Below are 14515 nucleotides of genomic sequence, written 5' to 3'. Positions count from 1 at the left end.
CAGACCCATTGTCCTACAGCACCGCTTAGGATTGTCTCTCAGGAATGCCGCTGTCGTTCTAATCATCTGAGTCCTTAAAATGAAGAAAATGGTAAGGCCTAGCCCATCTTTGTGATACAAGCAAATCTCGAGACAACAGTGGGAGGGGGAGGTAAATCCAAGCACAAAAAAATTAAAATGGCTCACATGCTGTAGGCCAGTTGTATCTAAGTGTGTGTGGTTCTGAGAGTCCTGCTGGCATTGTCTCTGCCCCTTTGCTCCCCCACCACCACCACGAGACAAAACCAGATCCGACGCATTGAGTGGCCTTTGCTCCTGAGGCCTCTCCGGTGTTCTCACGAGAACAGAAGGGTTGTTATGACCTTCAGCTATCACAGAAAGAAACTGAGTCACATTTTGGTGAAGTGATTTGCTCTGAGTCCCAGCAGGTTTGACCCAGAGCTCTGGGCCCTTTGATCACCTGAAGGTGGGTAACACTGTTCTATTTAGGCAGGCAGGAAGGCAGACAGGCAGGCAAGCAGTCGCCTCACTGCCAGAAGGGAACAGAATCATCCAGGCTGATGGCTGAGCTTGGGTGTAGACCTCCACTCTTTCTTTAAGCGATCATATGCACCCATTACCTTGGCTTCCAACGCTGCCCGCTCACAGGTGGGGCCTGCTTGGATCTTCGTGTGATCTATTATTTAGCTCCTGGCAGAGTGCACACACTCACACAGTTTGACTTGACGATATGCAGGATGTGCTCCGAAGGAGATGCTGACGTGTTACAATGGAGATGAATACAGAGGCCATTACAAATCAAGCACCTTGAAATCACCCGACAGCCTTTGGCACTCTTTTGGTAAAAACCAATGATCTTCTTCCCGCAGTTTCACTACAAGTCAGACCTGATGGGCATGAAGGGGACAGGATGGCTGACGCTGAGTTCCCCACAGTTGGAGAGTGCAAAGAAGGCCGGCGAACTCATCAGCGAGGTACCACACCCCCAACTCTGTCATAAATGCAACCTGGCATTTATTTCCTCCTGAAGAGGGAACCGGCTTATGGGGTAGAAACCCTAAAGGGGCCTCATGGCCACTGGACCCTCCAGTGTTTTTCCTGGCCTTTTGCAACCAAATCGCAAGACAGAACAAGACTTCCCTCCAGATGAGTTCACTTGCTGGGGCGTCAAAGGCATGTTCCATACTGGGCAATGAGGGACAGATGACGCACTAGAAGGTTCTCAGTACGTACATCAGGTCGTTATGAGCTAAGCTGGCCCATTGTTTTCTTGGGGGCACAGAATTTGCCATCCACCTACAGAATTTATGCAGAGGGTCCAGTGTCTGGGGTTATCTGATTTCAGATGGCATTTCACACTGCAGAGGGATGGTTACCTTTACCGAACTCCCCACTGTATTGGTGGCCTGGAGATTCTTGCCCAGGGATACCCTTGAGGGTGGCGCTGCCTTCTTCCATCTCTTAGTAGCAGAACTTATTTGGACAGGGTCCGAGGATGGCCCAGTTGGTGCTAAGCCCCTCCCTCTACTGAATTCCTTTATTGTGATATGCCTTGGAATTGTGCCGGAGAGTAAATGCTTGTCCACAGAGGCAGCTTGGAGCCCTGTGAGTTACCCACCAAGAAGAGAGACTTGTTTTCCGATACCATCATTGGCACATCTGTTACTGAGTAGGTGGGGTGAAGCTGCATCCAGAAAAATGCATGATATTCACCTGTTTCGTGGGATCCGTATCTTTCTCTTACAGACCAAATACCGTAAGAGACCAGATAGTATCAAGTTCACCACGGTGGTTGACTCCCCGGACCTGGTTCATGCCAAGAACAGCTACATGCATTGCAACGAGGTGGCTATGTTTTCATCACCAACCCTAGGTGCCCAGGAGTGGGTAGTACTGCTCAGTACTCCGTGCTTACGAGCACGGACTTGGGATAGCTGGGAGTGCAAACCTTCTGTCTACTACCTGGGGGATCTAGGGCCAGTTACCTGCTCTCTCCTAACCTCCATTCCCTTATTTGAAAGGAGGGCAATGATAGCACCATTTCATCAGATTAAGGGAACTAAATGAGAATTAAATAAATAAATGAATGTGAAGCTTTTAGCAAGTATGGGGAACGGAGTAAGTCCTCAATGCATGCCCCTTATTATGATTTGGTTCGTAATCATAGCAACAATAATACTGTGTATTACTGATGATCTGCTCAGCACTAGATGAGATACGTCTTAATTATTAATAGATGGTGATGGAATTAAAAGCTGAACATAACCCAGTTAGAAAAAAAAAGAACAGCTATATTAAAAGCTTCTTTCTGCTTCTACTCTCTCCGTATGATTTAGCCTCATTTCTTCTCTCCTATATTTATTTCGAAGTATAGGAAGTTAAATATTTTTTCTCTGAACTCGTCAAAGGATTTGATTTTGCACGCACAGTGACAAAGCCGACCCCTGGTCACACGGAGTCCAAATATACTGACAGGTTTATGTTCACGAAGCCCAAATTCAATTTGGAAAAGGATCAGAATATTCAATACTATATTTTCCTCACTAAAAGTAGATGAGACTCAATCCCTTCCTAAACTTCTTTGCAACCCTTAGATCACTGCTCTAAAAATAGCAACTAAGGGAAAGCTTGAGTTTTAAAATTGTGTCTTCCAGGGACCCAGGTAGACTATGAAAACTTTAATTTTCTGAAAACATATTAAGGCATTTTAAGATTAAAAAAAGACTTATTAGTGGTTGTGTCTTTTTATTATTACTATTTATGTCAAGCAATAAGGGCATTAAGACATCTCGGTACTAGTAGAAACCTTGAACAATGCTCAATTGCAAAGATTCTCAAAAGAGCCACGTACCTTATACTGTTTGTAAAACCACACAGGTGTGGCCAACCAGGATGTTGGTTTGGGGCCCATTTGGAGCAGATCTTGTTAAATATTTTAAATAGGGTCTCCTTACCCCCAGCCGGCCCTACGTAGCTCTGGGCACGTGGGCCCTCTCCATCAGCCGGTGGGTTCTGGAGGGATGCTTTCTGTGTGCAGGGCTGGGTTCTGCTCCCACGACCAGCACCCGGTGGGGAGGGGCAGCCTGCTTCTCACCTGTAACCTCAGCCAGAGCCTGTTCTGCATTTACCGTGAGCCTGTCTTCCCCACAGCGCCTGTACAGGTCGGCGGATGCGGAATCCCTGCACAGGTACACCCTGATCCCCGACCACCCCGATTTCGCCAGAGCCCGCCTCAACGCGCTGCATCTGAGTGACGTAAGTGAAGTCATGCTTCATGGGGCACGTGCCTCCTCCTGCAACTGCGTCTACACCCAAACTGGATTCTATTTGTTGGGGGGAGAAAAGTCCCAGGAAGGAGGACTTGAGACAGAAAGAACGCAGGGACCGAGAATGAGACAGCCCCCATGTGTGACTCTGAGCCCGTTTCCTCGTGGGGCCTCAGTTTCCTCAACTGGAAAATGGGACGGAGCTGGGCCAACCAATGCCTGTGGTTCCTTCTGGCTAGCAAATTCTGGTTCTGGGTGTGAGGGCCAAGACCGCAATCATGTGCTCCCCCAGCCCTGGCAGGCATAGACACCTGCTCTGTTTCTTTCCTGGACGCGTCTCCTCAGCCCTCAGAGCAGGGTGACTTTGGAGGCACAGTGGCACTTTCTCACCGCGCAATTGTCGTCCATCGGGTACAAACACAAGCGGCTCCTTTGTGTGTGAGGCGGTGGCCTCCACACTTCTGTTTCCCTTAGATGTCTGCCCTTTGCGTGCATAACCAAGATGCCGTTTCCTAAACCCAGGCTTGTTGTTAGCGGGGGTTGGAGGCCCCCGGTTGCCATAGAATAGGCTGCGCTCGGCCAGCAAAGCTGTGATCCGGGGATAACAGGTAGCCAGGCGGCAGAATCAAAAGACGCCGTCAGATCAGAATCACACAGGCTGAGTGTGTCGGCCTGGGGCCGCACGGGGCCTCCCAGAGTCCGGCCATTCTTCCCTCCCTGGCCTGACCATTGTATCCTGGGGCTCCGTGCAGATCAACAGCTGCTCCCGCGCACCCCAGAGGTGGCTGCCTTGCAGGGGTCGGCGAGAGGCGCCTTCTAGTTAGCGTGTGTATTAGTTTGTTGCGTTTGTAAAGCCCTGTGGGATCCCACGCAGTGAATGCGATGGTGCTTTGTAAATATGAGTTATTATGACCATTTGAGGCTTTTGAGGGATGTGCGAGCGATAATTTTAGAACAGCAGCTCTGGTAGGCTGACCTCCATCTGGGGGAAGCGGGACCTCCCCCTCAGCAGAGCCGGGACAAAACAGCCATCGTATTAGTGCTTCGAGGATGGGGGAAGGCTGGGCCTCCATGGGCTGCATGCTTGGAGGCCCAGAGCCCTGAAAACTGGGGTAAAGCCTCCAGTCCATTTGGGGCCCAGCTGAAGGAGGACGGCTACCCCGGGCTGGTGACAGAGCATCTTCCGGCTCACGAGGGATGCCAGTCTGCAGAGTCCTGGAGCTGAAATTAGCCGCCGGGGCATGCGGATATGGAGAACTCATGAACCTCTTTTGAAAGAGCACTTCTTCGGGGGCGTGGAGAATGCACACAATTGGATCAAGTGCTCCGTGAGGAAGATGTGGAGGGAAAGTGACCTTCCTGGGCAAAGAAAGCCATTGAGATGTGTAAGGCAGCCGAAATAACTAAAAATCAAATGACTCTAATGTGTGAGGATGAGGACAAAACTGCGCCCACTGTGATAAAGAAGAGGAACGCCCAGGGTTCCAAATCAAAGAGCCTACGGAATCTAAAGGCTCCCAGTGGCAAGGCAGAAACCTCAACAGAATAAAAAAAACTCAGGGAGGAAGTGATCACAATCAAGCAAATAGTATACAGGGAGAAGGAGCAGGAGAAAGGGAGCTGGCGCCTTGGGGAGAACCCCAATTTCGGCCACGCTCGCTAGGTGACCCTCCGCTGTAGAGGCTCGGAAGCTGGGGTGCATTGGACACCAGAGTGGGGCAACGTCAGAGTTTGATGCTGAGGAAAGTTTGGCATCCTTACTTCGCCCAGATCCGGTGTGGAGGCCCTTTGTGGGAAGGCACCAGCTGTCCCCTTCCCAGGGGATGCTAAGGACTTGGACTCTATTTGCTATATATACTGCTACTTGTGGGGCCACTGTATCAGGGAGCATAAGGCTAAGGGTGATGGTTGCTCTGTCATTATCTGAATGTTTCTCCCCTTCTACCGATCCCTCGGTCCTGCCTGCTCAACTTGGTGGTGACCCAGTAAACTTGGGGCCCTGTTTGTGACCCATCAATTAGGCGATTATTCCAATGACTATTGGCTCTGTATGTCTAGGGCCCTGAACACAGCAGGTATTTGGCTCATGGTTGGTGTATTGGATGTTGGAGTTGGAGGCAAAGATGAAGGTGAAGGTGATGGATGGCAGGAAGTAACAATGTGGAGCTCCCCCGGGCCAGGCTCCAGCTCCGGGGGCGGCTCTGCTTCCAGGACCGCTTGTGCGGTGAGGCGAGGCACTTTGCTTTTTATCTGCCATCCTTCCTTTGCTTAATCCCCTCAATCCCCTGTAGAACAGAGCCTCGGCCATGACCTGTATTTCCAAGTGACCAAAGTAAGGTTCTTCAGGTGCCTCCTGACCTGCCGTGGCTCTTGGAATGAATGAGCCTCCGACGCGGCCTGGGGCTGTGACTTCATCACCTGCCGCTCCTGGGCCTCACCTGCCGTCTCCCTTCTCTGTGGCTGAATAAAGGACAGCCCTCCACTGGCATCTCCAGATGGCTCCTTTCATGGAGCCATTCCCTTATCTTGAAAAAAAAAATATTAGCTACATGAAGGCATGGGAGATTTTGATGCTGTCTCGGGTATGTGGGTCTACCTGAGGACCAAGAGGATGTGATTACAGACTCCTGGAGGGTGTGCGAGAACAACTTCAAAAGGGAAAAAATGAAAGAGGAAGATTGAAATACATGGGTCAGGAACTCGGTCAGGTTCTTGGCAATCCATTTCATTCAGGTGGAGGCTCTTCCCTCCGTGCGGGCACCACGGGTGCCTATGGGAGGCGGCACGCTTCATAGAGATGGTGTGACATGGCTTCAGAAGTAGCCGAGGGGCCCGTGCGGAGTCGTTGGAGCTAACAAACACATGGGTGCCAGGACCCAAGGAATAGGGCTTTCAGAATGAGGAAGAAGCAGAGTTCTTGAACTTCGAGTTCCGGCATCTAGAAGCTGAAAACCCAAGGCACTGAAAGTAAATGCAAAGACAGGAAGGAGTAGAGCGGGGACCTCTGGTACCAACAGGATGTAGCAAATGAGCCAGACCCGCAGACTGCAGGCCCCCCAGAGAAGGGCCTGATGCTCGGGTCAGGAGCTTAGATCTGAGCCCTCATGGCCAGCCCCACCGCTCCCAGAGCTTGGGGACGTCCTTGGGATGGATGTGGGGTCATGGCTCTGTCCTTGGACACCTGCAGGATAGAGGGTATGCGTTCATTTCTGCTCAGAACTAACAACTAATGCCCGGTGTGGCGTTCTCACTCCCTGCTCACTCAGTTCTCTCTTTTCCCCATCTAGAAAGCCTACAGAAACTCTTGGGAACAGACCCGGGCTGGCAGCTATGACTTCAGGCTGGACGCCATCCCATTCCAGACTGCCCGGGCATCCAGGGAGATCGCCAGTGACGTAAGACCTCAGGCTCTCCCCCTGTCACTGATAGGTTTGACTGCTTTTCACAGTTCTGTTGAAAAGCAAACCACCAGGAACCCAAACTGACCAAGTATTTCAAATGAAATTAAAAATAGGCCTTATTTTCTAGTACCTTAGCCAGAAATTTCAGATTGGGGGGGACACTCTTAAAAGTTGACGTATGTGTATCTAAAAGTCAACTAACATGTGACTGGTGTGTTGTTGCACAATAAAGGGACTTCTAGCTGAAGTGCAAGGTGACAGGGTGGAAAGAGATTGAGCTTTTCCCCTGGATTGATTTTGAGTTCAAATCCTGGCTCAAGTCACTTAGGACTCGGCTGTCTGGTGTTGGGCAAGCTGCTTACATTCTCTGAAAGCAGATTTCTCCATCTCCAGAATAGGAATTTAATTTTCATCTCCTAGGATTGATGGAGGATTGAAAACAAAATGGTTTATAGTGTCATGCAAGTAACAGGTGTTCAAACCATGGCAGCCATTTTTATGGAAGAGGAAGGTAGATCACGGATCACACATGAATAGCTTGTGTCTGCCCACAGTCAGTCCAGAAATCAAGAACAAGCATTCAGAGACATTCTTAGCAACTAGCCATTGTGACAACCAAGCCTGTGCCTGGTGGACTCGCCGGGAGGCAGGCAGGGGCTGGTTTGGGTGTTACCACTACATACTAATCAGATGCAGTAGAAGCACCTATGGGACTTTGATGGATTGGAAATTGAAACAGCAAAACAAAATGAACCTGGTCCTTCCCTAGAGATGGTTTGAGGAACCTGGACAGGGTCCCCTATAAGCTGGGGAGAATCAAAGGAAGAGTGGCTGCTGAGAGAGTGGGCACATTTCTCTTCCTGTTGGGTTATTCATTGCAGCAGCATGAATACCCTTGGCCGCCACTCAGTGGGCATGAACCTGTGCCAGACATGGAGCTCAGCCCCCATCTCGTTGAATCCTCTCTGTGTCCCGTGGGGCGGAGGCTCGTTCCCCCGTTTTATCAGGTGGGGAAACAGAGGCTTAGAGAGACTCAGTAACTGGCCCCAGGCCACACAGCTAGAAGGTAGCAGAGGGAGATCTAGATCCCAGGTCTACCTGAATCTGAAGCCGTGCTCTTACCCCATCGTGGAACTTCCTGCTGAGAATCTCGTGGGCTGGCCCGGGAGGGGAGGCAGGCCCCCAGGACCCATCTCTGCTCCTCTGACCTACAGTTCCGGTATAAAGAGGCCTTCCTGCGGGACCGGGGCCTGCAGGTTGGTTACCGCAGCGTCAACGACGACCCAAGGATGAGGCATTTCCTCAGCGTCGGCAAACTCCAGAGTGACAATGAGTACAAGAAGGACTTTGCCAAGAGTCGGTCCCTGTTCCACTGCCGCCCGGACCAGCCCGGCTTCCTCCAGGCCAGGAGGAGCCAGCAGCTGGCCAGCGACGTGTGCTACAGGCAGCCCCTGCCCCAGCCCACCTGCGACCCGGAGCAGCTGGGCCTGAAGCACGCACAGAAGGCCCACCAGCTGCAGAGCAATGTGAGCTCCCCCCAGACCGAGAGCCTTCCTCCGCTGCCTTGGCCACCACACCACATCCCACATGACCTTCTGGGGGTGGGGGGAGCTGGGCTGAGATAGAGCCCGGGAGACCTAACACTGTAGTGCCAGAAGGAATAATAATTGTAATTTGTTGAGTCTTTACCGTCGGCCAGGCTCAGTGCCAAATGCTTTCTCAAGCATCACGCCACGGAGCTCCCGCAGCAACCCATCCCTGCCCCATTTTCAGATGAGGAACCGCAGGCCTGGAGAGGTTAGGGAACTGACTCAAGATCACCCAGCAAATAAGTGGCAGATCTCAGATACGAACCCTGTTTGGTTTGATGTGGGAGCTCAAGCTCTCAATGGTTCTGCCATGCTGTTTCCAAGAGGTCTTAGCAGTTCCCTAACTCGGTCCTTGCGCTTTCCCTGGGAGGCAGCTGAAGCCCAGAGAAGGGAAATGGCTTTCCCAAGGCCACAGAGTGAGTGGAGGTCGGGGCTGAGACTTGAACCGATCCTCCCCACCTTCCACCCCCAGTGTCGCTCTCATTGCGTGAGCGGAAAGACACAAAGCTCGGCGACATGCTGGCCCAGCTCACAGCGCATCGGGCCCTCTGTGCCAGGGAGCTTAGGAGGAGTTTGCCCCTCCTCGTCTTGGCTTTATTGACGACGGCATATGCTCCATTCCACAGAGGCCACTGTGTGGCCAAACCACCCCAGACCCTGCTGACCTATTCCTCTTGCTTCCCTCCGTCCCCTAAGGTGAAGTACAAATCAGACTTGAACCTGACCAGAGGTATCGGCTGGACACCTCCCGGCTCCTACAAAGTGGAAATGGCTCGGCGGGCAGCGGAACTGGCCAAGGCGGGGGGCCTGGTTCTCCGGGGGGCTTCTGTGAGTAGCCAGCCGCAAACCCATCCCAGCCAACAAGGCTGTGGGGAAAGGCAAACTCATTGTTTCTTTTCAAACTTTATTTTTGGCCAAAGGTCAGCTGACTCTAAAGAAGTGTGAAATGCAGCTGGAGAAAGGCGCCTAATTTCATGGGTCTGAGATGACCAGGCTGATGACACCCGGGTTAAACTTCCTGCAGGGTTTTCTCTGAAGTCGCAGCCATTAGTTGTGCGGAGATAAGCCTACCGGGGCTCCTTCAGTCACGGGCCACGGCAGCCCAGGCTGTGCTGACTGCTTGCTCGTTACATCCACAGAAAGGGTCAGGGACTCGCTGGCTGCAACAGTCTGGGTTTTGAACCCTACTTTGTTCAGAAGAAAGGCGCCACATCTAAATGAGAGATTGGCTTTGCTTCTTTCTCCTTCTTGCCTCGAGGATCCTTTCTCTTGGGGAGGGTGGAGGAGGGGAAGGGCAGGGGAGGGGGAGCATTTGAAATGCTCCCAGGGCATCTGAGGCTGCTTGTCCTGTGGGAGCTGGGCAGAAGCTTCATTCTGACCCAGGGAGGTATGTTTGATTTCCGCAGGGGGGGCCAGAGGCTATGGAGCCCGCATATCATCAGAGGGGGGACGTGAACCCAGATGCCACGGAGATTCTGCACGTCAACAGGAGGAAGGTTCTGCCGTTGTGAGCAGCGTTCACCGAGGATTTTTGGGAAGGGGGCTCGGAGGAAATGTGCCCACCAGAGACATGCTTCCGTTTGAGCGAGCTGAAAAAACCGTGCATCAGCCCATCCCCGAGCAACCTTTACTAAAACAATGACTCTCAGAAAGCCACGGAGAATGTTGTATTTTTGGTCCCCCGTCTGAACCTGGAAGGGGGTGGCTGGGTCTGTGGCGTGTCTTGGGTGTCTGGGGTGAGGAATAAAGATGTCAAGGTGACTCCCACTGGCTCCGGTCGTTCTGAAATCCCACATTTGCAAATGTCTGAGGTGACTGTGGTCTGTGATTTTCTGGAAGGTACCATCGTTTGAAGGGAAGCCAACAAAGTATCTGTTGGGTTGATTCTGGCATTTCTTGGGCTACCCACGAAGCAGCCTGATAAAGCGGTAGACATGCTGGTCCAGGGATCCCCAGGCTGGGTGGCGGTTGTCTCTGCTCAGAGCATGGACCCTCAGCTGTGTGGCCACCTGGGGGCTCCCAGCGTGTCCGGTGCTGCCCATGAGGCCTGGCCTTGTCTGGGTGCTCAGGACAATGGGCTCTCAGGTTCAGAAGACACCTTATAAGCCACCCTCCTTTTGGATGGTGGCTTTGATCCAATTCAGGAATTTGGTAACTTGGGTATAGACTCCTGGCTTCTTCCCACATTCCAGGCCCCAGCTCACTATCCCATAGACGTAGTAGGTGCCATCCTTCTCACAGGTCAGAGGGCCTCCAGAGTCACCCTAAGGGAGAAAAAGAGACATGAGTTCAGCTTTGTGAATCAGAATACATTCAGAGACACCCTCCACCTTCCATGAGGAGATGCCAGGGGGCGATGGGGTGAAATCGCCCCAGTGGATTTCTCTGGAAAGTGGTGGCAGGGCTCTTCTGAAGCCTTCTAAGACACAAAGCTCTGAAGGGAGAGAAATGAATACCACCGTATGTGCCTGAGTCCATGAGGGCTTGGCAGAGAATTCTCTGAGCCTATCATCTTTCTCCTTCTAACCACTGGTCCTTTGGATAGTTCCTTGTTGGGATTTTCAGTGATGCTGCCCAGGACCATGGCCAGAAGCACCATCTTCAAGTTTAAACACAGTGAAGGAAATTCCCGCTCTGCCACTCACCAGCCAGGTGCTATAGGCCAAGATCACTTCTCTAAGCTTCTGTGACATGATGATGATGACATCCCCTTCACCAGTGTCACGAGAATTAAATTAGACAAAGCAGACAAAGTGACCACAACAGTTACTATGCTGGACCTTCCTGGATGGGTGTGGATTCGAATTTGCCTCAGGACAGGTATGCCTGCCTGTGCCTTCTTAGCTTTATGGCAGGTGAGCCTCGGAACCTGCCTCCCAGCCATGGGCTCCCAGTCTGGCCTCTGCCAAGCATAAGCTCCTGCCCATGTCTCCTCTCCAAGTGCCACTTGGAATCTCTGACCTGGCAGGAGTCTTTCCCAGGTTTCTGAAGGTTTCCTGCACAAATCATGCTGTCGTCGATCATGTGGTCATAGAGTTGGTGGGAATTGCACAAAGCGTTGGCAATCAGCTTGACCTTGGCATCCAGGAGCTGGCGGGATCCTTCTCCTGTGGGGTAGAGAAAAGAAGTCACCACTGTGGGGACCCGGGTGACACCTGCCTCACCAGAAGCTAGCATTGATAAGATGGCCACAGGTCTGAACTCAGAAAGGAAGGTTTCTCCAGGAGATGGGCAGAGGAACCTCATCTTTTAAGGATGGGGGCTCTTGGCCTCCAGTCTTCACTGTGGTTTTATAGACCTTTCATGCTGTTTTTATAGCACAGTGGAACAGAATCATTTATTCCCTCTTCTGTCTCCCCAACTAGACCATCAGGTCAGAAGGGCAGGGATAGTTTTTAAACCATTTTTTAAATTTCCTAGCAGAGGGCTGGCACACAGTAGATTCCTAATGATGGATGCAGTGCCCTGGTCACTCCTCTAGATTACCTACTTCCCAGAGCACAGATTTCTTCCCCTGAGGACCCTCTGTTCTGCTCAATTTGCTCTGGTCAGCACGGTGATATTGAAAATTTATGTGTGCGACAGTGAANTGGCACACAGTAGATTCCTAATGATGGATGCAGTGCCCTGGTCACTCCTCTAGATTACCTACTTCCCAGAGCGCAGATTTCTTCCCCTGAGGACCCTCTGTTCTGCTCAATTTGCTCTGGTCAGCACAGTGATATTGAAAAGTTTATGTGTGCGACAGTGAGGATCGCTATGAAGACTGGTCTCTGGCTAACCCTAGATCTGATTAACCCAAAATCTTCTTTCCCAAAAGCTTTCTGACAAATTTGTATGTTACATTTCATTTTCTTCACGAATACAGGTATATTTAAAGTGTTACTTGCTTTCCATTATTAGGACAAGATTTGGGAAGAGAGATGTATTTTGAGTCTTTGAGAAAAACTTGAAATATGCCTCTGAATTTTGTATGTTAGAGATTATAATCTTGTCGGCTCATGAGGAAATTAATCCTGTGGTTACTTTTTTAGATTAGAGCACATCCTAGAGACAAATCAATAGCTTGGCTTAAGAAAATTTATAGAATGCCCATGATGTGGAGACCCCTGAGCAAAGCACTCCAGGGGAGACAAATGAATGAGTTCAGACCCTACCCTCGGGGCTGACTTAGTGAATATCTCCATATAATTCTATCAGCTCCTGTTATCATGATTGCAAACCTAGGAGGTAAGTGTGGTTATGGAGGGACTCAAACTCAACTGTCCAAGCGACAAAGCCAAGAACCCAACAAAGTCTTGTCTGATGCCAAACCCATCTTTATAACCTATTCTCTTTCCAGTCTACCTAGGGAAGGAGAGCTATCTCGTGGGTATGGGATCAATGCTTGATGGAAGTCAAGATTGGAGACAGGGACAGATACAAAGATCAGGGAAGGCTCCTTGGAGGTGATAAGATTTATCTAGAGCTTTAGCCATGAGGCAGTCTCTTCCTTTTGGTAATACACCTTCAATGGAATACTGATTTCAAGTTCAGAAGCAATGTGGAGTTTGACCCCTTTCTTCTCTGGTTAGTGCAACTCACCTGAGTCTCAGGAGGGTGCATGGCCAGACTCACCTGTTTCTGTCACACCCCACCCAGAGATGTGGCATTCAGTTCCAGAGGGGAAAACACTATCGGGCAAACATACGGTCTTCACATATTTGGATTCGAGAGCGCAATGACCATCCACTGGCTTCAGTTTGAGCAAAGCTAGGTAGGGAGAGAAAGAGGAAATGAAGGACGATATCCTTTCCGTCATTAGCTTCAGCTTGGTCAGGAGATAGACATAGCAGGGCCCCACTCCCAATGCCTATCAAACAAATGCCTTGCTCCTCCACACTGCATTCTTTCAACTTCCACCTGGGGAGGAGGCACACTTCAGGCTGAGAGTAATACCAAAAAAATAATTGTGGAGTTTGAAATCATTTCTAATCCATTTTAATCCATTTTTTAATTTTTTAAGAACAGGCTTCAAGAGGGAAAGAAAAAGAGATATTGAGGAAGGAGAGAGAGTGACAGGTCCCAGGAATGGAGAACTGGGGTACACACTGAGCAGCCAGCAGCTTAACATCTTTGCCTCTACATCCGAGCACCTACCAGATGCCAGATGTACACGGGACACATGCACACCATGTCACTTAACACACAGGAAGCGGAGCGTTGTACACCAGTGTACCCATTTTATAGAAGAGGAGCTGAGGCTTGGAGAAGTGAAGCCAGCTAGTAAGGGAGGGAGCTGGGAGTCAAGGCTGAGGTCTTTCCACAATACAGCCTTGCTAGCACAGCTTCCCCCCCATTTATCGATACCATCAACACAGACTTTTCAAACTAAAAGGCTCTGGAATCAGTTCTCTTCCTTAGAGTGTCTGTGAGGGACCAAGAAGATAAAAGCACCTTCTAGAACCAAACCTCAGCTTTCCATCAATAATGAAATCTACCCAGGACAAGACCCATGGGAGATCCACCATAGAGGACACTTGCCAATATCATTGTGGGGAATCTCTTCGCTTTCATTATAGTGTTTGTACTTGAAAATCTTCTCCACCCCGAATCTCTGCTCATGGAATTCTGTCTTCTTCAGGTCCTGGTCCCCTAACACGACTTTCAGATGTTTGGTTTTTATGCTGCAAGGGAAGGTAAGATGGTCTGGTATTTGAGAGTCTGACGCTAAGCCCTGGCTCTGGTCCCAGTGAGCTGGGTGACCTTGGACTAATGACTGAGCTTCTGCAGCCTTGGCATCCTCATCTATAACTGTCATCTTGCTCACAGAGCTCTGCTGTGTGGTCCAAATGAGAAAATGTGAGGAAACATGGTCTCCAAATGCAAGCTGTAATGTGTATCCCACATTTCCTGAGAGACCGCCCATTCCCCCTGGTATTTGCTAAAGAGCAGTCAATTAACTTCTAGAACAACTATTCTTTGTGGAGGCTAATGTTTGCATGGTTGAGGAATCCCAGAAGAAATTGTTTAATGATGATGGATAGGAAGATCTTCAAGGCTGCCACCAAAACCTGGGCTGCATGGGACCAGCCCTGACCATGAACTTGGGGAATCAGGGGAAATGGTGGTAATTCAGACTCCTAAGTAGGTGCTGGCTTCTCTAGGCCAAACAGGTGTCATGGCCGAAGACACACACCACCAGGAGTTCATGGTAGTGGCATCAGATAGGAGCATGCTATTTTTCTCTGTTCAGGGCAACACTGGAGAGGTTAAGGAA

The 14515-nt window shown here is 50.5% G+C and overlaps 2 protein-coding genes across 2 annotated transcripts in view; one reads left to right on the top strand and one right to left on the bottom strand.

Moving 5' to 3' along the window:
• Positions 1-833: 833 nt before the first annotated feature.
• On the top strand, positions 834-9800 carry LOC117802755 (nebulin-related-anchoring protein-like). Its single transcript, XM_034663293.1, has 7 exons — positions 834-974; positions 1747-1845; positions 3151-3255; positions 6554-6661; positions 7882-8193; positions 8953-9084; positions 9663-9800. The coding sequence occupies exons 1-7, from the start codon at positions 852-854 to the stop codon at positions 9765-9767; spliced, it is 984 nt and encodes a 327-aa protein (XP_034519184.1). The 5' UTR covers positions 834-851; the 3' UTR covers positions 9768-9800.
• Positions 9144-14515, bottom strand: part of HABP2 (hyaluronan binding protein 2) — a 32013-nt gene continuing 26641 nt past the window's right edge. Inside the window, exons 10-13 of the mRNA XM_011231832.3 lie at positions 13780-13922; positions 12874-13008; positions 11218-11363; positions 9144-10520 (exon numbers count right to left, since the gene is read on the bottom strand). Of these exons, the coding sequence (XP_011230134.3) occupies positions 10356-10520; positions 11218-11363; positions 12874-13008; positions 13780-13922 (589 nt within the window). The 3' untranslated portion in view covers positions 9144-10355. The remainder of the gene's footprint in view (positions 10521-11217; positions 11364-12873; positions 13009-13779; positions 13923-14515) is intronic.

This window comes from Ailuropoda melanoleuca, chromosome 6 (genome assembly GCF_002007445.2).
Source record: "Ailuropoda melanoleuca isolate Jingjing chromosome 6, ASM200744v2, whole genome shotgun sequence".
In the NCBI taxonomy this organism is placed as follows: Eukaryota; Metazoa; Chordata; class Mammalia; order Carnivora; family Ursidae; genus Ailuropoda; species Ailuropoda melanoleuca.
The sequence above is the reverse complement of the archived record's forward strand: the minus strand, read 5'-3'. Positions and strand labels throughout refer to the sequence as shown.